The 23,794-nt window shown below is 33.4% G+C and overlaps 3 protein-coding genes across 4 annotated transcripts; 2 read left to right on the plus strand and 1 right to left on the minus strand.

Moving 5' to 3' along the window:
• Positions 1-1,682: 1,682 nt before the first annotated feature.
• Positions 1,683-3,280, minus strand: LOC115711925 (protein RGF1 INDUCIBLE TRANSCRIPTION FACTOR 1). Its single transcript, XM_030640122.2, has 4 exons — positions 3,128-3,280; positions 2,793-3,026; positions 2,496-2,711; positions 1,683-2,387 (listed from the first exon to the last, which is right to left on the minus strand). The coding sequence occupies exons 1-4, from the start codon at positions 3,128-3,130 to the stop codon at positions 1,986-1,988; spliced, it is 855 nt and encodes a 284-aa protein (XP_030495982.1). The 5' UTR covers positions 3,131-3,280; the 3' UTR covers positions 1,683-1,985.
• A 7,616-nt stretch (positions 3,281-10,896) lies between these two features.
• Positions 10,897-17,363, plus strand: LOC115724246 (uncharacterized). 2 transcript variants are annotated; one of them, XM_030653700.2, is made up of 14 exons: positions 10,897-11,115; positions 11,291-11,464; positions 11,877-12,885; positions 12,974-13,198; positions 13,287-13,513; positions 13,614-13,688; positions 14,043-14,114; positions 14,197-14,295; positions 14,624-14,695; positions 14,776-14,890; positions 15,377-15,445; positions 15,585-15,831; positions 15,935-16,019; positions 16,669-17,363. In XM_030653700.2, the coding sequence occupies exons 2-14, from the start codon at positions 11,330-11,332 to the stop codon at positions 17,200-17,202; spliced, it is 2,964 nt and encodes a 987-aa protein (XP_030509560.2). In that variant the 5' UTR covers positions 10,897-11,115; positions 11,291-11,329; the 3' UTR covers positions 17,203-17,363. The 2 variants fall into 2 exon arrangements, with proteins under 2 accessions (XP_030509560.2, XP_060961471.1); XM_061105488.1 differs by having other exon boundaries at positions 11,001-11,115; positions 11,249-11,464.
• Positions 17,364-20,950: 3,587 nt separating this feature from the next.
• Positions 20,951-23,429, plus strand: LOC115724278 (uncharacterized). The gene is made up of 9 exons (XM_030653701.2): positions 20,951-21,163; positions 21,269-21,295; positions 21,377-21,456; positions 21,848-21,920; positions 22,084-22,141; positions 22,300-22,351; positions 22,435-22,459; positions 22,565-22,656; positions 22,994-23,429. Exons 1-9 carry the CDS (start codon positions 21,065-21,067, stop codon positions 23,046-23,048), a joined length of 561 nt encoding a protein of 186 aa, XP_030509561.1. The 5' UTR covers positions 20,951-21,064; the 3' UTR covers positions 23,049-23,429.
• Positions 23,430-23,794: the final 365 nt, after the last annotated feature.

Consider the following 23,794-nt stretch of genomic DNA (forward strand, 5'->3'; position numbering starts at 1 on the left):
AGTTAGATAGAAAATGAATGAGTAACCAAACTTACTATTTTTACCTTATTTTCCATAAATAGAAAAACTAGACAATTTTTTTTTCAAAAATAAATTAGTTAATGTAAAAGTTAAATACATAAAATATAGAAATTAATTTAAATTTAATAATATATTATAAAATATTTTTTTTGTCACATTAAAAATACTAAAAATAGAATTAACAATTTATTTATTCTATTGATCATTAATTCGAGTAGGGCTGTACCAAAAAATTGTAAACCGCCCAAACCGAATAACCCGTCCAAACCGAACCGAAAAATTCGATAAAAATTACAAACCGAAATAACCCGAAAAAATTACAACCCGCCCAATCTGTTAATTGGGCAGGTTGAAAATAGGTCCAACCCGCCCAATTAAACTGAATAACCCGACCAACCTGACTTTGGCTTTTTTTTTTTACTTTTTAGTTTTTATTATGTATAACATAAATAATTAAATATATAATAATATAAAATTGTATATTTAATTGTTGGTGTCAAAGTCATATATATTGTGTTGTGCTTTGGTGAAATTTGATCTTTTTAATTTTTATTGACTAAAATAAAAAAAAAATATGTTTGGCCGGTTTGGATAGGTTAACCCGACTAAACCGTTGGTCAGTTTACAATTTATTTTTTAAAATTAAACAAGTTGCACTTAAATTTTAATATTAAATTAAAAAATATATAAGATAAACCGCTCAATGTACAGCCTTAACTTCGAGTTCAGTTAAAGTTGTAGTAATAAGCTAAGAATAAATTAAAATAGTGAAGAAAATGAGATGAAGGGCGAAGGAATGGAGAGCAGAGGCAGCAGCCATTCAGATTCTTCACGCCTCTCACAAAACCCACTTTCTACGTACTTCCATTCCACTTGTTTATTTCATTAATTTATTTATCTATGGAAAGAAGGAAGAGATATACATCACTATTCTTATTATAAAATACATCACTTAAAAATTAAAATATAAGTTAGTGTGCGCAGAGGGGAGTCATTTTCAAGTGGATAGAGAAGAATAGAGGTTATTTTGGAGCATATGCAGGTGTGGGGTTTACGTGTCTACTCCCAGCTTTTTCTTGATTAGAAGTTTTGTCTTGTTCTCAAATATCCCAATCCCAACCAAACTACACACACATTTACATTTTTGACTCTTCTTCACCTTTATCTTCATCCACATTCCATTATTCAAAGTTTTAAATTAATAAAAAAGAAATTGTGAAGCCTCTATTAACATCCTCTTGAGTCAAGAATCTCATCCAATAAAAAAATTATGTTTAGCTCTTAAAGGACTTACTATCCTCTTATGAGGTGTAAGTACGTAGCAATAATCCAGATTTCCAAAAAAAAAAAAAAAAAAAAACAATGAACCAATTACAAACCTCTAATACCCCCACAAACATTTTCACTTTAAATTTGATCTCACCATCACGAGTACCTGATACCCTTGTTGTTTTATATAACACAAAATCTAATGAACTCCAGCTAGCTAGGCTCATCCTTATTATGTGTGTGTATGTGACCATCTGTGGTACTATATAACATTCCAACATTATTGAGATTCATAAATTATATTCCCCAACTAAAAAGCTATACCATTCACTTATTTATATGCACAATACCAAGAATCATTCAATTCAATCCAAATCCAAATCCAAATCCAATCATCAGAATATTTAACTTTATACATTTTATATTTTTATTCATTTACTTTACAGTTCTAGCTACTACTAAAAAAACAAACAACATACATATATCAGTTTCTATTGAAATCATTCTACTGTACAACTATAGTACTACTCCTACGTACGTGCTAATCTCTTTTAGGACTTGGGCTAATTATACATATTATATTATATATGATATGGCCTGTGTAACATTCTTAATTCTATTGTTTGTTTCTAATTCTATATGTACATATATATGTAAAAGAAAAGAGCTTTGTAGTTGATTTGGATTGGAGAATATTAAAAGGGGGCGCGATGAGGTATGCCTTTTCTTCTACTTGCATTACGATGGTTGAAAATTGGGGGAGTTGAAGGAGAAATGTTTGAAGTACCATTTTCAGAGCTCTGTTTCATCATCATCATCATCATCTTCTGATGATGATGATGATGTCCCTTTTCATCTATCGTCATCTTCCTCTTCTTCTTCTTCTTATTCTTTGGAATAGTACTCCATGAATCTTCAGACTCTGATCCTCTATTTCCATTTCCATTGATGTTTAAATTTGTATTATTCTCCTTCATTCTCTTCTTCATGTGTTTCCCAATCATTGTTGATATTGTTATTGTTGTTGTTGATGATGATGAGGAGGATGATTTCATCATAAATGTCAAGTCTTTATCACCCCGCTTCATTCCTCCCAGCTATGCCAATATCCAAACATACATAGTAAAATTCAAATGTCATAAATAAACAAGATATAAATATAATTATTATGTGGGTAATAAGAATTAGTGATGAAGAGATGAAACCTTGCAACCCAAAGAGCAGAAACGAAAAGAATCAAGAAGGCTTCTGCAACAAATCTCACAAGTATTAGTAACTCCTTTTCCAGGTCTAGGCTGAGGACGCTCATTCAAGAACACAATCTTGGCACTGTTGATTATGTAAGTCTGAATACAAGAAATGTCTATGTACTTCTGAATCTCATTCACTCTCACCACGTTATGATAAGACGACCTCCGAATCTAATTAAATTATTTGTTAATTAATAATAATAATAATAATAAGATAGAAAGAAAGAAAGAAAGAGAAATAATTAAATATACCTGAATGAGGTGGTGATGTTTGTGATGGTATAAACAGTAGGAACAGAGTGAGTTGCCCATGCAGTCGAGACAGAACATATTGCATTCACTTTTGTTTGAATCTCCATGGATTGAACATCCCACGAAATAGTTTCCTCTAAGCATTGGTTTCAGCCACTCAGGACACCTTCCCATCTCCCAAATCTCCTCTGAGTATTCTTTTCCTATTCTCTCCCCCACTACCACTGGACTCACCTATAAAAACAAACCATGAGATTAGAAACACTATACCTACTATTATTCTTATTTAATAGTTGAAACATAATAATAAAATTCTGTAACAAAAACATATATACCATGGTTTAATATGACTGTTCTGTTCTGTTCTCTGTGTGTGTGTTAGAATAGAAGAATGCAAAACAGAGAAAGAAAGAAAAGGGTTATGTTGTGTGTTGTGTGTTGTGTGAATGTGAAAAGTCTTGAGTTTAACACCAAAAATCTTTAAAAATATATATATAGTAGGTGAATAAGGCGGTGTACACTCAAGATAGAAGCTATCTTATGGCCGTACGATTGTCTTGTAAACATTACACGTGTCTTCTATTCCTTAATTCCTTATACATATAACTAGAAGAGAATCAAATAAACAATAAACAAATAGAATACAACTAAATATGTATTGGGACATGCTCTTTAAAAATTATTACATTAAATTATATATAATTTGAGCTTTTAAAAAATTATATATAATTTGATATTTAATTAGACTAATAACTCTACTAATTCATTTTAGCATTTCTCGAACTAAATAAAAATATACTAACAAAAAATCAAAACACTAAAAAATATCAAATGTAACAATAGTAACAATAAATAATCTTTAATATTATATCATAATAAAATATAATATTTATACATGTATTACAATTTAAAATAAAATTATATGAGTATGTATTCATTCCACAACTTATTATGGACAACCTAACAACACTACTTGGGCCTAAATATATTTCTAATTATGCTTACAAATGAGCAATCTATTCTCGATCGTCTAAAGCAGATAATTGTTTTGACAACTGAAAGTGAACTCTACTTCTAACCTCGTACTCAATTTGCCTAATAATTACATGAACACATTGTACACGTGGAACCAAAATACTTGATTTCTGCTTCTCCAAATGTGATAAACAACACATGTAATGTCCCCGCTTCAAGCATCTATTGGACTCTTACACCCACGGACTAATGGCTCTTATACACAGGTTCGTCACTTTAGCTGCTTCCTAGATTGACGACTGACCCTACAGACCAACACGAGTGCTTCCAGCATGCTTTGTCCTCACTCGCACTCTTCCTGGGAAAACTTCTCAGGAGGTCACCCATCCTGAAATTACCCCAGGTCAAGCACGCTTAACCGTGGAGTTCTTTCGTGATGGGCTACCAAAAAATAAGATGCACCTTGTTGATATAGGTAATAACAATCAATCCATTTAAGCCATCTTCAACTGTGTAGTCCCATACCTACATAGTCTTAGAATCATCCCACTTGACCTTCCCTAGGCAGTGTGGGATTGCACATCTTACTCGGTATTTCTCCTGACGGATCACGGGACTGCTGACTGTCACAATCACCCCCCGTTACGGGGTCCGACTTCCTCATCGACCACACTTCCGGCTGGGTCAAGGCTCTAATACCATTTGTAACGTCCCTGTTTCAAGCCTCCATTAGGCCCTTACACCCATAAACTAAAGACTTTTATACACAGGTATGTCACTCTGGCTGCTTCTTGGATTGACGATTGATCCTACAAACCAACACGAGTGTTTCCAGCGTATTTTGTCCTCACTCGCACGCTTCTTGGGAAAACTTCCCAGGAGGTCACCTATCTTGAAATTACCCCAGGTCAAGCACGCTTAACCGTGGAGTTCTTTCGTGATGGGCTACCGAAAAACAAGATGCACCTTGTTGATATAGGTAGTACCAATCAATCCATTTAAGCCCTATTCAACTGTGTAGTCCCATACTTACACAGTCTTAGAATAATCCCACTCAACCTTCCCCAGGTGGTGTGGAATTGCACAACTTACTCGATATTTTCCCTTATGGATCCCAGGACTACTGACTATCACAACACCAACTACCGTTGTGGTATACATTGGTGCCTATATTTTGACAATTTACTCCTCCGAATCCACTTCAGAAGCTCTTAGACAGTATTATTTGAAGTATTCCAGTTCAGTCAACTCTTGAAAACTCCCAAGCTCCTATTTCTGCTTGTACAACCAAAAAAGAGATGTTGAATGGACTCCTCATGGTTGCCACAAACTACACATGAACTATCCAATGCAACACCAATTTTAGACAAATTGTCTTTCGTATGCAATTTATAAAGCATAGCCAACCAAAGGATAAATTTATGCTTTAGAAGACTAAGTTTTTCCCACATTTCCTTCCCCCAATCAACCTTGGATAAAGGATTACATAACATAGTATATCCATTTCCAACTTATAAGTAGAGGAAATAAAACTTCTTAATTCGAACATAAATTTAAAGCTCTCTTTTATCTTACAAATTTGCTTCCAATACCAACTACTAGTTGAATGAGCTTTGTAAGACCACCATTCTTCATTATTTTTTTACACATTATGACCCCACTTGATCCAAAGATTGTCTTTCTTTAAAGCTAAGGCCCAAACAAATTTTCCAATTGCAGTAATATTCCAGGTAATGATGTCCATGCAACCTAAACCATATGTTGACTTTGGAGTATAAAGTTTACTCCAAGTAACCTTTCCTGATCCAACTAACTATGCTTCTCTTTTTCACAGAAAACTCCTGCAAATAACATTTATTTTTTGAAGAATCTTCTTTGGTAGAATCATGATTTGAGACCAATAAGTGTGAATTGTAATCAATACTGAATTGATCAATGTGGCTCTAACAGCAAAAGAGATGTTCCTTGAACTCCATAGGCACACTCACTGAACCATTTTCTCAATCAAAATCTCACAATCCATCTTTGAAAGTCTCTTTGCACAAATCGACACTCCAAGATATTTAAAAGGCATATTACCTCTCGAGTACCTCGAAGATTCTAGGACTCTTTGCTCTTCATTCTTATCCATGCCACAACAATAAAGTAGTGATTTAGCTTCTTTAAGAAATAATCTCAAAGTCTCAGAAAAGAACTTTAACCCTAGAAGCATAATATGTTTCTACTTAAAAGTCACCATGACAAAATATGAGAACATCATCGACGAAGCATAAGTGGTTAAGTTCTAGACTTTTACACCTATCATAAAATTTGAATTCCTTATTTCCCCCTATTTTCTTCAATATTCGAGACAAATATTCCACCCGAGAACAAAAAATAGCATTGACATGGGATCTCCTTGCCTCAAACCTCTTTTTCCTTCAAAGTAACCATGCATAATACCATTAAGCAACAAGGAAAACCTAGGAGATTGGATACATACCATTATGAGCTTTATAAAATTCTCCAGAAAATGCAAAGCTTCCAACACCTCTTTTATGAAGTTCCATTCTATCGTGTCATATGCTTTCCTCAGGTCAAGTTTGATCATGTAATTAGGCCTTGATTTCTTCCAACCATAGTAATGAATTAAATCTTGGCATATCATTATATTATGAGCTATGAACCTATCATGCACAAGTCCCTCTTGATTGGAAGTGATTAGAGATGGAAGGATAGTTCTTAATCTCAAACAGATCATTTTGGTGGCCACTATGTAGAGGACATTGCAACAAGCAATAGGACGAAAGTCACTCACTACTTTAAAACATTTACTTTTTGAAATCAAGGTGATGGTTGTGTTATTAAGCTCTATCAACAACATCCCTTTATGCAGAAAGTTAAGAAGAACAATACACATTTCCTCACCCACTATCTCTCAATTATCTTGATAAAAATAACTCTCATAACCATTTGGCCCCAAAGCTTTTGTGCCATGAATGTCAAAAATTGTCCTTTTCACTTCCTCTTTTGTGTATGCTGCTAAAAGAAATTTTGCTTGTATAGGTGAAATCATTAAGCCCTGCTTCACAATTTTTTCAGCACAAAACACCTCTAATTTAACTTAGTGTCAAGCAAAGATTGATAGAAACCCAGAAATGTATTTAAAACAGCCGGAGCTTCATCGACCCAGGCCCCATTCATGTTTTTAATTGAGAAATTTTATTTTGCATTCTCCTCTGCCTCATACTAGCATGAAAAATAGAGGAGTTTTCATCTCCCTCTTGCAACTAATGTACTTTAGCCTTCTGTTTAAGGAGTGACATAAAAGCATCATGAGTTTCTTTGTATTTTTGCCTTGCCTTGGTCTCGTGATTTAGAAAAATACAATCAGTAGGCTTGCTTTGTAATAAGGATTGGCACTCTATCATATGTTGAAAAGCAAGCATATTCGAAACTCCAATATTCTTAAAGTCTCTTGCATTTATTTTCTTCAAAATCACCTTAAGCTTCTTAAGTTTTTGCAACACCTGAAATATAGCAGTACCCGAAACTTGAGTACTCTAATGTTTAATTAAAGCTTCCTAAAATCCAGTTGCTTTTTTCCACATCCGAAAGAACTTGAAATGCTTTTTTCTACCCACTGGAGTATGATCAAAAAGGCCCTCTGAAAGAAAGGCAACCTCACTTGATTCATATTCTTGGAACCACTCTTGGTCCGCTAAAACTCTATCTATTTTAGAAAAAAATTTGTCTTCCACCTCATGTTTATTATTCCAAGTGAAGAAGGACCCAATAAACTTAGCATCTTCATGTTTACAATCTTCTACACAATCTCGAAAAGCACTTGAGAAAGATAATCAAACCTTCTTGCCCACTCTTTCCTTCAGATTCAAAATGTCATTAAAGTCGCTTAGTACTAGCCAAAGACAAGATATTTCATTAGCTAAGTCCCTAAGCTCCTTCCATAACAAATCTCTACATTTAGCTTCATTAAATCCATACACAAAGGTTACTAAGAAACTCTTCTTCCCATCTCTAACATAAACTTCGAGATGCATTATTTGACTTGAACAAAAAAGGATATTTACAGAAAACATATCCCGCTTCTAACTTATCATAATACGCCAACCATGATCCCACACATTATTAGTTGAAAAACACCATCACGAGAACATTCTAAGGTATAAGACACCTAAGTTATGAGGCCTTACCCTTGTTTCCAAGAGCCCAAAAAGTCCCACCCTCATTTATTCAATTAATTTCTTGACAACTAACTGCTTTTGAGACTTTTTAAGCCCTCAACGTTCCACGACATTATTCTATCCATTACCAAATAGAGGATCTCCCCCTCCATTGGTACTGGCTCTCTTGTCTTGCTCAATATCATCATCTTGAAACTCGATCTCCTTAAAGCATTCACAAACCTCTCCAAGTACAAGAAAATTATTCCCAATTTTGGTAGGAATAGTTTCAACACCCTTTATTTTCCCCTGTTTTAACCATTTGAAAACCTTCTTGATCAGTTTCCATTGTTCCAACTTTCACAGGTTCTTTCTCCAATTTCTTAGGCACCCATTTTGTTTTCACAATGCTTTTACCTATATTCTTCTTCTGACAATCTTCTCTTGAGTGCCCTAGACTTTTGTAGTGGTTACAGAGAATCAGTCTCCCTTCATAAACAACTTTAACAACCACTTCCTCATCCCATTCATTGACAAAAGAAATGTCCTTGGGGAACTCCTGTATCAAATCCACTTCGATCATAACCCGAGCAAAATTGAGGCATTCTTTTTGTTTTGTGAATTCACCAAGCATAATGGGTTTACCAATTTGTCCAATAATTTTGAATAGAACACATTCACTCCAATATTTGAAATCTAAATCGTGGATTTGGACCCAAGTTGCAGTAACAATAACATTTAATATTAAAACAAAATTAAAAAAAATCTATATACAATTTTTTTATTCTTTTAAATTTGTTATTTTATTTATTTTAATTTTTTATTGGAGACATACAACATTTATTTTATTTTGTTGTTAGTTTTGTGAAAAAAAATATTTTTAATAAATATTAAATAATTTAATATTAAAAAATAATTGATCTAAATAACCGATTCAATCCGTAAAAGATTAGATTGGATTGAATTTGAGTTATTGTATGAATTGAATTGGATGAACACTCCTACTCTCCACCGACTTTTTTTCATTTTTTAAAACACTAAAATATAAATATATATTTATTTAATTAGGGTAAATAGCGACATAAATATTCAAAGTTTTAAGTTTGTAAGTGGCATAAACCCAATGTTTATTTTTAGTGGCATAAGTACCTAATGTTTGTAAAACTGTAATTTTTCTCTAGTTTTGTCAGTACAGACTCCGTTTTAAATATATTAAAAGAATATTTGGAAGTAACTGATACTACATGTTTCTGTCTAGACCCAATGATCAAGAATCTAGACCTTATATGTAGCCTGTTTAAGAAAATAACAGAGTTTGTACGGACGAAATTAGAGAAAAATTACCGTTTTACAAACATTGGATACTTATGCCGCTAAAAATAAACATTAGGATTATGCCACTTACAAACTTAAAACTTTGGGTACTTAGGCCGCTATTTACCCATTTAATTATATACATGCATGTTACCACTTTTTCTTCTATTCTCCATGAACTGAAGTTATAATTGTAAGAGATAAAAATAACCTTGAGGATTAAAAAGTAATTTCACTTTAATAATAATAACAATACTAATGACATGATGTGACGGGAACAAAATAAACATACCGTTTTACTTAAAGAAAGGGAAAGACAGAAGAATTGAGTTGAGCTCGAGAAAGCCATGAGAGCGGAGCTCTATGAACAAAGCAGGAGGGAAAGCACGTGAGAAAACTAAAAGGATGAATTCACATGGATCAATCCGAGCAAAAAAAAGGAATCACACGATACTCATTTCTGCCTATAAATATGAGACCACATCATTCAAAAGATGGACGGATGCTTGATCACACTAGACCAATCGATATTTTGCCAAATATATTTTTAAAATACTCTCGAGCTTGGGGACGAAGGTCGAAGAAGAGAATCACTGTCAAATTAGAAAGTATTGTGTAAAATAACAAAATTATAATTCTATGATTGGATTAATTTTGGTATAAAGAATTTAAAGTAAAAATATTATTTTTAACACAGTAAATTATTTAAAATTTCCTTAAAATTTAGATATGGTTTTAAATAGCTACAATGTCCTGCCGGTTAGAGCAGTCATCTGTAGGAGATTTCCAATTGAAGACACAAAATGTCCTTTATGTGGAAGGGGGGAGGAAACCATGAAACATCTCTTTCTAACTTGTGATGTGGCGATGCACTTGTGGCGCTCGTCACCTTGGGGAATTTTTCCAGTGAGTGAAACTGGTATTCGTGTTTGAGATTGGGTGAAGTTCATCTGGAGCCTTAATAATAGAGGTGTTAGGGCTGAGGATGTCTTTCTCTATGCGTCCATTGTTGTTGACAATATCTGGCGAATGCGAAATAAAGCGGTTCACAACAATAGCCCTCCTCATGTTTTGAAATGTATTGACATTATTTGTTCTTCTTTTGCAGAGATACATACTACTCTTTTGCCTAGTCCTTCGCCGTTGATGAGGGACAGCTGGATCCCACCACCTCTGGAGTGGATCAAATTTAATTGTGATGTTCGTGTGGGCTTAGAGAGTATGTGTATAGCTGTAGTTGCTAGGAATCATCTGGGAAGGGTGATGAGTGTTCACACGTCCCGGTTGGATTACTCTGATGCTCTTTGTGGCGATGTCTGTTGCGATGGAGCTCCAACATAAGTATATTATAGTGGAGAGTGACTCGAGGCTAGCGATCGATGCTCTTAATGGGAAGGCATCCCATTGGGCTCTAGAGAACTATGTCTCCTTTTGTACTAAATCTTCTCCTTTTTTTATTTGTTGTAATTTTTCGAACATTAGTAGGTCTTGTAATTTTATAGCCCATAATGTGGTTTATTGGGCTTTTAACAACCATATGTATGGATCTATTCCGATTGACTCTTTACCGGAGAATATTTTGTGTAATAACCGAGAGGTCTAATATCTTTTAATATATATAACTACGCTTTTTCTCAAAAAAAAAATAAAAATAAAAATAAATAAATAGCTACAATACATGTAATTATAAGATGGAAAAAAATAAACTAAAAAACCTTCCTAAGGACAAAAACAGATAAAGATTCTACCTGAACAACTCTTGTGCCAAGAATTTTTCCTAAAGTTATTACTAAAAAAACTAAAGAAAGATAAAGAACAGAGAGAGAAGTCATAGTAAGTAGCGAGTCGGAGTCCCTGGTGGAGGGAGAAAGGTTAGGCATTTCATTTCTTCTCTCTCTCTATTGTTCTTCTTTCAAATTTGAATCTACATGTGAAAATTGAAACCTGTTCTCTTTTCCGATCTAATCTGAATCGATCTCACGCAACAAATTTCTTCTAATACAGTCTTGCTCATCCTTTTTCATGTATCAAATTTCGATTTGACAGGGCGATCTGGGGTTTCGATTTTTGTCGAAGATATCAGATATGGCGGGGCCGAATATGGATATGTTCGAAGCTTACTTTAGGAAAGCGGATTTGGATGGCGATGGCAGGATCAGTGGAGCTGAAGCTGTCGCCTTCTTCCAAGGCGCTAATTTGCCCAAACAAGTTCTTGCTCAGGTTTCTTCTTCTTCGCTTCTCATCCTTAGGTTTTTTGTGTACATATTTTGTGTTACTCATTCTTAGGTAGGGTATAGAATAGATAATACTCAATTGTCATTGCTGTTTTCGAATTCTGTACCTTGATATCAAAGATTAACAATGGCAGATCTGATTCGATTACTATTAAATATTATTAATGTTATTATTACGATTCTTCATTTGAGATATTGGCTAACCTAAATACTCTATTTGTATGTGTAGTCGCCGAAAACCGTAGAATTCGATTTGAAGTCTAATATATTATTATTATTATCTGTTATAGTTTTGTTTTTCTACAAAAGAAGTCTTTCTGAATTAACCATCTTATTGATCTTTATCGCCTTTGAATAACAGAATTTCGAAATTATAGTGCGATGTTTATGATTGACAGATATGGATGTATGCTGATCAGACCAAAACTGGTTTTCTTGGCCGCCCAGAATTCTTTAATGCTCTTAGACTTGTGACTGTGGCACAAAGTAAGCGAGATTTAACACCTGAAATTGTCAAGGCAGCATTGTTTGGTTCTGCTGCTTCCAAAATCCCTCCCCCACAAATTAATCTACCAGCTTTATCCGCTCCACAACCAAATGCTCTCACAGCTGCCCCATCCCCCATCCCCCAACAGATGGGATCAGTTGCACCGCCATCGCAAAATTTTGGGTTTAGGGGCCCAAGTGTTTCTAATGCCAACTTTAACCAGAGCTTTTCCTCCCAGCAAAATCAGTTTGTGAGGCCGCCCCAAGCCATACCTACAAGTACAGGTCGTATGGTGGCTCCCAATGTCCTGAACTCCAGTACCTCAAATGATTGGCTTGGTGGGAGGTCTGGGGCTCCCCCTACTGGTCCTAGAGGGATAACTCCTGCATCGCCTACTATACCCAGATCACAAGCTCTAGTTTCTACGCTTTCCCAACCAGCAGTTACTGACCCAAAAGCACTAGTAGGTTCTGGAAACGGGTTTGCTTCCACTTCAGGTTTTGGTGGTGATTTTAAAGAAGACTCTTCTAGGTCTCTGTATTCTGCTAATAGTGCTTCTGCCTCATTGGCCGTCATACCAGTTTCTAGTGCACCCCAGTCTTCCAGTAAAACCAGTTCACTTAATTCATTGCAGGATGCATTTGCCATGCAGCCTGCAGCCAATCAATTCCAGCGGCCACAAGCACCTTTGAACCCAAGCCAGCAAGCTGTCCCTGGTTCTTCCTCTTTCACATCATCTGGTATTTCAGTTGGAGTGGGAACCACCACTCCAGGAAACTCTCAGCTTCCTTGGCCAAAGATGAAACCATCTGATGTCCAAAAGTACACTAAAGTGTTTATGGAAGTAGACACTGACAGAGATGGAAGGATCACTGGTGAACAGGCTCGAAATCTATTTTTGAGTTGGAGGTTACCAAGAGGTGAATTTATTTTCCCAATTTTATTGCATTGTTTGTTTTGATGTTTATTTTACTCTCATTTTTAACATGGCTTCATTGGCTTTACCAGAGGTGTTAAAACAGGTGTGGGATTTATCTGATCAGGACAATGACAGCATGCTTTCGTTGAAGGAGTTTTGCTTTGCTCTTTATTTGATGGAACGGTTTAGGGAAGGCCGCCCTCTTCCAGCTGCTCTTCCAAACAATGTATTATTTGATGAGACCTTGTTGTCATTGACAGGTCAACCCAGGGCCCCTCATGGCAATGCAGCTTGGAGTCCAAGCCCTGGAACTAGTAAGAGTAGTTCTTTATGGACTTGATTTTTCCCTTTCCCCTTCATATGTTTCTTGATAGGATTTTTTTGTTTTCTTTTTATGTTTAGGTTTTGGACAGCAGCGACAAGGGATGCCAGGTCCTCAGCCGATGGGGCCTAATGTTAATTTGAGGCCAACAGTGCAAGAAAATGCTCCTAGGCAAGATGGAGTGCAATCAAATCAGCAAAGTTCAAGAGCATCTGCTTTTGGCGACTTGTTTCCAGATCAACGTGACAATGGGCATCAGAGCTCTGCTGTATCAAAACCTGAAGAAACAGCAGCGACTGGGCAAAAGGCATGCCCTTTACTTCATTTATGGCAGCTACTCATTTGCTTGTATGAGATTTCATTCTTTTTCCCGGATAATAAGGATTTTGTTTCTTTGATTATTGTAGGTTGAAGAACCAAAGAATGTCATATTGGATTCCAGGGAAAAGATTGAGTACTACCGCACAAAAATGCAGGAACTTGTGAGTAGCATCCATTCTTAATTTTTTGGCCAAATTGACTCAGTGGCTGTTTGGAGGGTTGAATTAACTTATTCAGTTTTATATTTCTGTCTAAGAATTAAATCACGTAAATATAGCTTTCACAGACTTGGGTCTGACTTTCTCTGAACTTGTGAAATTTGTCTAGTTTATTATTGCTTATAATCTTTGAATCATAAAGTAGAGCTAAACATGGTATTTTTGGGTTGAAACAAACCCTTGTTCTGACTTCAGTTGCTCTATGACGTTTGTTACTGTTGCCTGTCATTATCAGTTCTATTTTGGTTCGCCCTTTTTATTTTTCATATGTTATTGTTTATGTTATCTTCTTTTCAGGTTCTATACAAAAGCAGATGTGATAATAAATTAAATGAGATTACAGAAAGGGCATCTGCAGATAAGCGTGAGGTACTCTAGAGATCTACTGATTTTTCTAGAAATAGCTTGAGTGGCTGGCTCGTTTAATTGATGGTTACAATATTTATTGCAGGCTGAGTTGCTGGGGAAGAAATATGAAGAAAAGTACAAGCAAGTGGCAGAGATAGCATCTAAATTAACAATCGAGGATGCTACTTTTCGTGATATTCAGGTGATATATTTAGCACCATGAATTTCTATGCTCAATAATGTTTAGCATTGTTTCTTTTGACTAGTTTCTCCTACTCTCTAAATTCTACTGAGTACTGACATTTTACTGATTTTAAATTAAAGTATTTGTCTTTTGCATGTGGAAGGGTACTCTATTTGCTTCTTAGTTAGAAGCTACATCTTATTGGTGAATTTTTTTTTATTGGCTACTCACATAGCATAATTACCTTAAAAGAGCTCTCGTATTAATGTGGTTCTCAATTTATTGGATGTGTCAATTTTTTTTAACATTATGTACTCTTGATGATGTGCTCTTGATTCCCTCCTAGGCAAGAAAAATGGAACTGCATCAAGCAATTGTCAAAATGGAACAGGGAGGCAGTGCTGACGGTATCCTTCAGGTAAGCTATGACTAATGAACTGTAGTGGGCTGTTAAAAGTTCTAGATAAAGTATTTTTTACTGACAAAGCAGTCTTATAGGTCCGTGCTGATCGTATACAAAATGATCTCGAGGAGCTTTTGAAAGCTTTAACTGAACGTTGCAAGAAACATGGATTACATGTTAAGTCCAGTGCAATAATTGAACTTCCTAAAGGTGCGCATGCCTTTCTCGATGTCTAGTATATGCTGCTAGTACCTTCAACAAATGATCTTTTGTTAGATATATAGAGCACAACTTGTATTATTTTTTGGAGTGCGCATGCTGTCTACCTGCTAACGTGCTTACATATTTGTGTATAAATATATGTTCTTCTCCAAGAATATTTACACCTTTACATATAAATATATATATTAAAGTACCATCTGTTTTAGGATGAGCCTGTATACTGGTTTCAGGTAAACTTAGAGGTACTTACAAATGGTTCATTCTTGGAATTTACTTCTTCTTCATGCTTCACAGTAAGCGTTGCCCCTAATTACCATTCCCATTTTCCATTGAGTGGGAGTGGTTTTGAGTATGTGAAAGTTTCTTGTCAATTGGAAAGACTAGAATTTTGTAACATAATTGCAACATGTTATTTTCTTTTTTATATTGCCTTAACAGTTAACTTAATTGTGTTTCATTTATGCATTGCTCAAGGCTGGGAACCCGGCATTCAAGAGGGAGCAGCTGTTTGGGATGAGGAATGGGATAAGTTTGAAGATGAAGGTTTGGTCTTTTGTTTAAATTGTTTTTTGGTCTTCAATAAACAGTGTCAATTTTACAGATACCTTGAAGTAAAGTATTTTTGGAAAGGATGTTGACTGATACTTGTTTATTTATGTGGAAACAAAAATTCAACTTTCAGGATTTGTGAATGACCTCACAATTGATGTGAAAAATGGGCCTGTTAGTCCAACATCTCAATCAGCTTCTGTTCAGAGGGAAATACTCTCTGCCGATGGTGCCCTTGAGAATGAATCAATATTGTCCCATAATGAAGATGAATATGCAAGAAGCTTTCATGATAGTCCAGCTGCAGTAGAAAGTCCGACTCAAGAATTTTCAGACGCTCATTATGGTAAAGGTTCAGAAGCAGATGCAGAAACTCATAGGTAGGGGTTGATTATTTCTTTGTTTATCCTCTTGAATTTTATCCCTATTTATTAGTCATTGATCATACCATATGATAATGCTGATTTAAAATCTCTTTGGCAGAAGCTTTGATGAATCAACATGGGGTGCTTTTGACAATAACGATGATGTTGACTCCATTTGGGGATTTGATGCTTCAAAAACCAATGTGAGTCTTTGCTTCTGAAGCACTTTTTTGTTGATACCAAAACCAATCTGATTTGTTTCTGTTTAACATTCACCTAAAGGTTTTCTAAATAAGGGTATTTAATTCCCAAAAAGATTTTTTTTTAATATTACTTGAACTTTTGCATGATATCTTAATGTCAAAAAATGCAATTTTCTTTGAAAAGACATTTAGGATCATATCATACATGAAACCTTTTTTTTTCCTTCAAGAATGTATTTTCCTTTTAAAGACTTTCTACATCTGGACCTGGAATAGGATTTGCCTACTTCCATTTTGTACCCTATTCCCTGTATTATTATATTGAAGGTTATATCTGGTGCTTGGAAATTTTCAAGAATCAGTGATTGGGCATGTGGTTAAGCTTATAAATTATCACTAAAATCCATTTATTTACTATTTTTGCCTGGAAAATGGATGTACTTGAGTCTAAGGCCTAATTGTGATGCAATTGCCTTTAAATGTGCACTATTAAGCTCTAAAAATGGCATTGGTTTAGTTTGCAAAAAAGAATAATGACATTGGTTTTATACTGCTGTGTCATTTGTTAGAAATATTATCAGACTATTTCATATTTTTCCATAAGCTCAATTCTCTTTTCGGTACTGTCATGTCATCCTTTCTCCTTCAGGATTTGGAATCTGAGAAGCATAGAGATTTCTTTGGTTCAGACAGTTTTTCAATTGACCCAGTGAGAACGGGATCTCCTAATGCAGAAAGCACCTTTCAGAGAAAAAGCCCTTTTACTTTTGATGATTCTGTGCCTGGCACACCACTTTCCAGGTTCGGCAACTCACCAAGGTACAGTGAGGCAGGGGATCAGTACTTCGACAATTTCTCGAGGTTTGATTCCTTCAGCACACACGATGCCGGATTTTCTTCTCAGCCCGATAAGCTCACTCGATTTGACTCCATAAACAGCTCGAAAGACTTCGGCCACAATTCCTTCTCGAGGTTCGACTCCATGGGCAGTTCCAGAGATTTTGGTCAGCACCCTCAGAGGTTGACGAGGTTTGACTCCATAAACAGCACAAAAGACTTTGGCGGAGGCAGCATTAGTGGTGGTGGTGCCTTCTCATTCGATGACACAGATCCATTTGGCTCCTCGGGTCCATTTAAGGTCTCATCTCCTAAGAAAAGTTCTGATAATTGGAATGCATTCTAGTTGATCTTCTATTGTTTGTGCTATGCAATTTCCTGATTTTGTTGTGCTAATTAAAGTTCTTCTTGTATTATTTACTTTGTGTGTTGTTGTATAGCTTGCAATAGTTGAATTAGTTCTACTGTTTTCTTAAAAAAAAAATAGCTCTGTTGTTTTTGCTTGTATGATCTTTCCTTCATGTACTATCTTCCAAGGTGTGCTGTTTTTCTTTTCTTTTGGCTATGCAAAGATTTATTGAATTTGAAACAAAATATTCAATGAATAACTTCTTTTAAATTATGCAGTACGTCTTTTTTAACGTACAAGTACAGTATTTTTGGGGAGCACACTCGAGCTTGAAATTTTAACTACATGTAAATGGTAACAAAACAATCATAGTCTTATTTCATATTAATTTATCCAAAAAAAAATTACAAGAGTATTTTTTTTTTTTTTTGAAATGGTGCAACTTAAGTATTTAACGCCAGTTAGATACCAACAAAATATAAGTATTTAATGCTGTAATACAATTTTTACCATAATTTAAGTAATTTAGCAGCCTAATTTGAAGGAAAAAAAAATTAGTGACCGCAAATATTGGTCAAATAATATGGGAGGAAAGAAGAAATGAGTGAAAAGGAGAAAAAGAAATAAAATCGAATTGTTTGATAAAGATAAAAAAGAAAAATATGCTGCCAGACTCACTAATTTTTCTCTTCCAAAGTGGGAAGAAAAATATAGTGTGGAATCCACCCATTTTCCTCCTCCAAATTGAGAAGAAAAATAGAGAGAAAAGTCTCAAATAAATAAGTAAAAACCAAATGACTAAATAATTTTACAAAAAAAATATAATATTAATATTTTTAAGAATAATATAATAATTTTATTACATACCTTCTTTTTTATATACCAAACAACAAAGCAAAAAGGTTTATTAAACAAGATTTTTTTCTAAATATTTTATATTTTATGTTAGGATTTTTTGTTTCGAAATTCTTAATTGCTGGAGATTGTCTTTTTCTTCTGATTAGGTTGTCGACCCTCCCTGAACTTAAGCATAACTTAATTAGTGTCTATGATTTTACTATTGTAATTAAATTTTAACTGTTAGATCAATATAAAAACATACATATGAAATTAATTCATGCATTTAAAATATAAATCATACATACAATAACCATAAAATAATTATGTTGATAAGAAATTTTGATGACAAATAATAAAAAAACATACAAATTAACATAATTATTATTTGGGTAAATACTATTTTAGACCCTGTGTTTTGCAAAAGTTATAGATTGGACCCTGTGTTTTGTTAAATGACAAAATGGACACTGTATTTTCTAAAATAGTAAAAATAGGACCCTGAGCTTAATTTTTGACAACTTTTTTTTTTTTTTTAATACAACCAACTTGAAGGCAATGCTTAATACGAACAGATACAAAAAATACAAACATTTTTGTCATAGCACTTTTAGATCGGATTATAATTAAACTTTATTTTGACAAAAAATCAATTCAGGGTCCTATTTGTACTATTTTAGAAAATACAGGGTCCATTTTGTCATTTAACAAAACACAAGGTCCAATTGGTAACTTTTATAAAACAGAGGGTCCAAAATAGTATTTACCCTTATTATTTACATGTATAAATATAAATGTATAAATCCACATGTCGAGTAAACTAACTATTTATTACTATGATTAATCTTGTTTTTGGGGACATAGTTTTGAGTGTCTTTTGTTTAAGTTACTGCAATTAGTCTTATTTTTGTGACGTGATTTTGCATTTTTTTTTGTTTCGTTGTTGGTTCGTCTTCTTTGTTATTCGTGACTCGCATCAAATCGATGTTAATGGTTAGGAATAACAAGTTTTTTACAGCTGAAGGAGTTGTTAGTGGTGCAATTACATACCTTGTGCAATAGTTGACTGCTCAAGCTAAGGGGTTGAATGAACCTGCAACAGTTTTTACTGTTGTGTCTTATGAGCGGTGGAGGAAACTGAATATAAGTGTTCTTATGGCTAATTGTGATACTGTAATCTTTTTTATCTGATTTTTTATTTTTGTTTTTTTTATTAAATGATCCTGGAATTAGGCGACCAATATTTTTTTATTCTAATCTTAGTCGTTTTTCCAAGTTCCAAAAGGAGAGATGTCTCAATTGAATTGCAAGCTATTATTTTAGTTGATGACTATCAATAAAATTGCATAATTTTTTCAAAAAAAAAAAAAAATAAATATATTTTCATTTCTTTCTTTCTAATTTTTTGTAAAAGATTTACATAATAGACCAAAAATTTTAAAAAAATTACAAAAATAAATCATCACATAAAATTTTTAATCTCTACTCTTTGAACTTTTTTATTAAAAAAATATCTCTTCAGTAAAAATAATAAATCATTTTTGGTTGTTTTATCGTTTATTTATAGTTGCATTATAGTTGTCGTGATGATATTTTTCTGGTTGTTTTATAATTGATTTATAGTAGTCGTGAATTTGATTTCATGTTTTTTTTTGTTTTTTGCTAAACAAATGTATTTTTGTAATTTTAAAACTTTAAAAACGCATTTTTATAATTAAAAATTTTAGGCCTTAAAAAATTATAAATAAAATAGAAAAAAAAGGGTAATTTTGAAAAATTCTTTTTTTTTTTCTTTTCTATCCCTCCTAATTTCCTTCCTTGCTACTAAATATAATAGGCTAATTTAAATTTTTGACCCCTGAACTTTGACATACACCAAATCATGCCTTCTAAATTTTTCAGATCGTTAAAAATTTCCCTCGAACTTTTGAGATTGTAGAATTTAAAGACTTTTGTCTAATTTTACTAAAAAATGTATGACATAGATGAAAATTTTGGGAGCACAATTTGATACATGTTAAAGTTCAGGATGCATGATTTTGTAGATATCAAAATTCGCCATATTAACAAAATTGAATAAAATTAAACAAAAATCCTTAAATCCCTAAGGCGTTTGGTAATACTTTTTTAATCAATTTTCTATTTTTAAAATTGAAAAAGTGATAGTATTTTTCAAAAATATGTTCTATAAAACTGTTTTTATTTTTTAATTTTTTAATTGAGAATTAAAATTTTAAAAATAAAAAAAAAATTACTTTCAATATTTTCTTAATAGTTATTTTTTCTTAATCAATATTTTGAACTCCGACCAGACCCGGATCAAAATCCCCTCATGGTCCTGGCGCTGAACTCGGCCTCTGACCCAAACCTGAATCCGACCTCAGATCTAGATTCGACCTAAATAAAATAAAAAATTAAAAATGAAAATAAATTTTACAGAACAAACTTTTATTTTCTATTTTTAAAATTAAAAAACAAAAGTGGTTACTTTTATTTTGTGATTAAAAATTTAGAAAATAAAGTGTTACTAAACGACATCTTAATAATTAAAAAAAAAATAGGAAAATTTACAAAAATACTGTAATTTGAGTTAACTTTTACAAAAATACTGTCACACGGAAAAGTTTTCAAAAATACTGTATTTTTATAAAACACCAGTAAAACACAAAGCAGAACAACTCAAAACAATAGTAGAACAACTACAAAACACCAGTGAAAACTTAACACAGTATACTGCAGTATGAAACTTATAAAAAAATACAGTAAAAAAATAAAAAATATCGCCTGATAGTATTTTTGTAAAAAATTAACAAAAGTTAGTATACCATATAAATTTCCCAAAAAAAAAAATAATAACCAAAAATGTTCGAATCTTCACTTCTAGTCAAAAATCCTAATAAGCCAACGTTATATTAGTGTTCATACTGAAACATGGGCTAAGATACAGTCAGTTCGACCCAAGAAACATACTGAGAAAGGAAGCGTGGGAAAATTCTGAGAATAGAAGAGAAGAGAAGAGAGGATGAAGATGAAGATGAGTGTGTTACTGATTTTCATGCTCTTCTTTCTCTCCGTCGTTACTTGCATCGAAGATAAATGTGCTGCTTGTATTGCTGTTGCTGTAACCTCAAAATCTCTTTCTCTCTATTCCAAACTTTAGATCCAGAAATGTATTTCACTGAAAACAACTCTTGGCATTCATGATTTTTTTTTTCTTTTTTGGCAGGAGGAGGTAGAGCGAGGTCTTTCCAATGTAAGATCAACTTGTTTTGTTTCTATGTTTTAAGAAATTGAGCTGGGAAAATTGTTTTGTCTAATGTAATGGATTCATCAGGAAAAACCAAGGAATCATTTGGATATGAGACACCGTTTGGATTCTAAAGGTCAACGGAGAGGAAAGGTTATTGATTACAGGTATGGAATGGGATGACTTGACTTCAATCTCTGCAATCAGTATTTGATTTTTATGGGTCAGCCGTTACAGTCAGACTGTAATTTTTCATCATAATCTTGTTGTTTCAAGAAAACTTATGAAATCTCAGAATGTTTCTAAACCATATGAATTTTCTATAAATTAGAACACAATGGAATGGGATGATTTCAATGTTAGCAATTGTCCATAATCTTATTAGATTAGGTCTTCTACTATATGATTGTATGGTCAGACTGGAACTTTTCATTATAAATAATACTACAAAAAATGATAGCTTTGAACACAATGCAGATTGAAATATTGAATCAGTATTTATTTAAGTTAATTTTTGAATTAGCTAAACAAATTGTTTTGGAACGATTGTTTTAACAGAATGAGTGAGTTGAGAGTTGTTGAACTTCTGGATGGCCTTTGTGAAAAGATGCAAGATTACACTCTTAACAAGGTAGCCTATAATGTTCTTTTAGTATCTTTTGGCTTTGCGCTTTGATCTTTTCAAAAGTCTCTTTCTAAGGCTTTCTTGCTCTTTCATTTGATAGTAAGAAGCTAAAATTGACATTTCTCATCATAAGGTTTGATGACATTCTTGTTTAACTTCCCATGCCCAGGTTAAGTCAACCAAACATGAGGAGTGGATCAAAGTAGATAACTGGGATAATATCACAAGTAAGTATTTCCTGTTGTTGCTTCAGTTCGTGACTCTTGCTGCTTTCATTAAATATTCTATTCAATCAAATAGGGAGCATAACAGGAAACTTGCTGTAGAATGAATTTTGGTTTTATTTTATTTCCTGGCAATTATTTTTTTCCCCAATTTCTATTAGATAAACAAGAAGCTCGTGCTTATTCAAAAGACATCTCAACCTATTGTGGAAGGTAAGAGGGTTCCACTTTTGTTTCTGTTATGAACTTGACACTTTTGCCAAAGATGATTAGTATAACCTTTGATTGTGATTCAGGTTACTTGAGGAAACAGAAGACGAGGTGAGTTAATGCTTTCCCATTCTAAAACTAGAAATTTACTAGATGTTGATTTTATTTGGTTGTTATTGACAGTTGTTCATTTCATTTTATCTCTTATCCATGTAGTTTTCGGAACTGATAAAGAAAGGATCTGTGAAAGTAGGAGATGTAAGCAAGGTTTTATGTCAAGATCTGAGTCATCATTGTAGCAGAACAAGGTAAGTTATTCCTTAAGGTCTCGTTTGGATGGCGGGATTGGATTGGATAATTTTTATAATGTAATTTTGTTATCAAGTTAGAGAAGTTAATAAAAAAAATTAATCCAACAACATAATTAATCCTCATAGTTTGGGATAACTTAATCCCATTAGAATTGATACTTTGCATGAAACCTATATTCTTTTAATTTAGTGTTGGGCCTGTTGGCAAATGATCAACTCATTCGTTTTTCTACATTTTTTCTCTTATATTTTCAATCCAATCCATCTAATCCAAATGTGACCGACACACACAGAGATTTGGCTAGCTTCTAATAAATGATCAATCTATGTGCAGCATTGGTTCTTCCAAAGGAGATGACCAGGATGATGAATCAGATGCAGAGCTGTGAGTTTCTCAAACTGGAGTTGCAGATGGGGCAAAAGGTTATACGATGTCAACTGTGGAATAACTTATGAACAAGTTAGTGGGGAGTTTTATAAAAGCGATTATTAATATGTTAAAGCTGTGAATTGCATATCAATCCGGTAAATTTTGGTATGCGGATTGAAGTTATGTGATGTACTATTCAAACAAATCTTTTCTTACTACTTGACTCAAATTTTCTTTATAGAATCACTCCAGCAACTGGGGCCTTTGTTTCTCATTACAGGTATTTGTTAGGGGGGTTTGCGTTCTTGAGAATGGGAATGTAAAATTCTTAATGGAAGACTTATGTTTGTGTGGATCAAATTCTTAAGCATATTTTGGGAGTAATTTCAAACTCTTTAAACAATCGGGTTCGAAATTTCCTTAATCTCAAATTCTCTCAATTAAAGTTCTACTAAAACACTTACACCGAACACCTCTGGTAGTTTTTTGATAGATTATAAACTAAATAAGAGCTAAGAGAGCTATTGCTGGCATAGAAATATAGGAGTGTTTGATTTCATAACTTAAAAATTGTTTTCTTTTTTTAAAAACAAAAAGTTGTTTTTAAAAATTAGTAGAGAGTGTTTGGCTAAATTTTTTTAAAAATAATTTCTAAAAAGTGAGTTAAGAAAAACTAAAAATCAGAAAACATCAAAATATTGTTTTGTATTTTCAAAAATAATTTTTTGTCTAATATATAAATATATATCTATATATATTTTATAT

Source organism: Cannabis sativa, chromosome X (genome assembly GCF_029168945.1).
Source record: "Cannabis sativa cultivar Pink pepper isolate KNU-18-1 chromosome X, ASM2916894v1, whole genome shotgun sequence".
NCBI lineage: Eukaryota > Viridiplantae > Streptophyta > Magnoliopsida > Rosales > Cannabaceae > Cannabis > Cannabis sativa.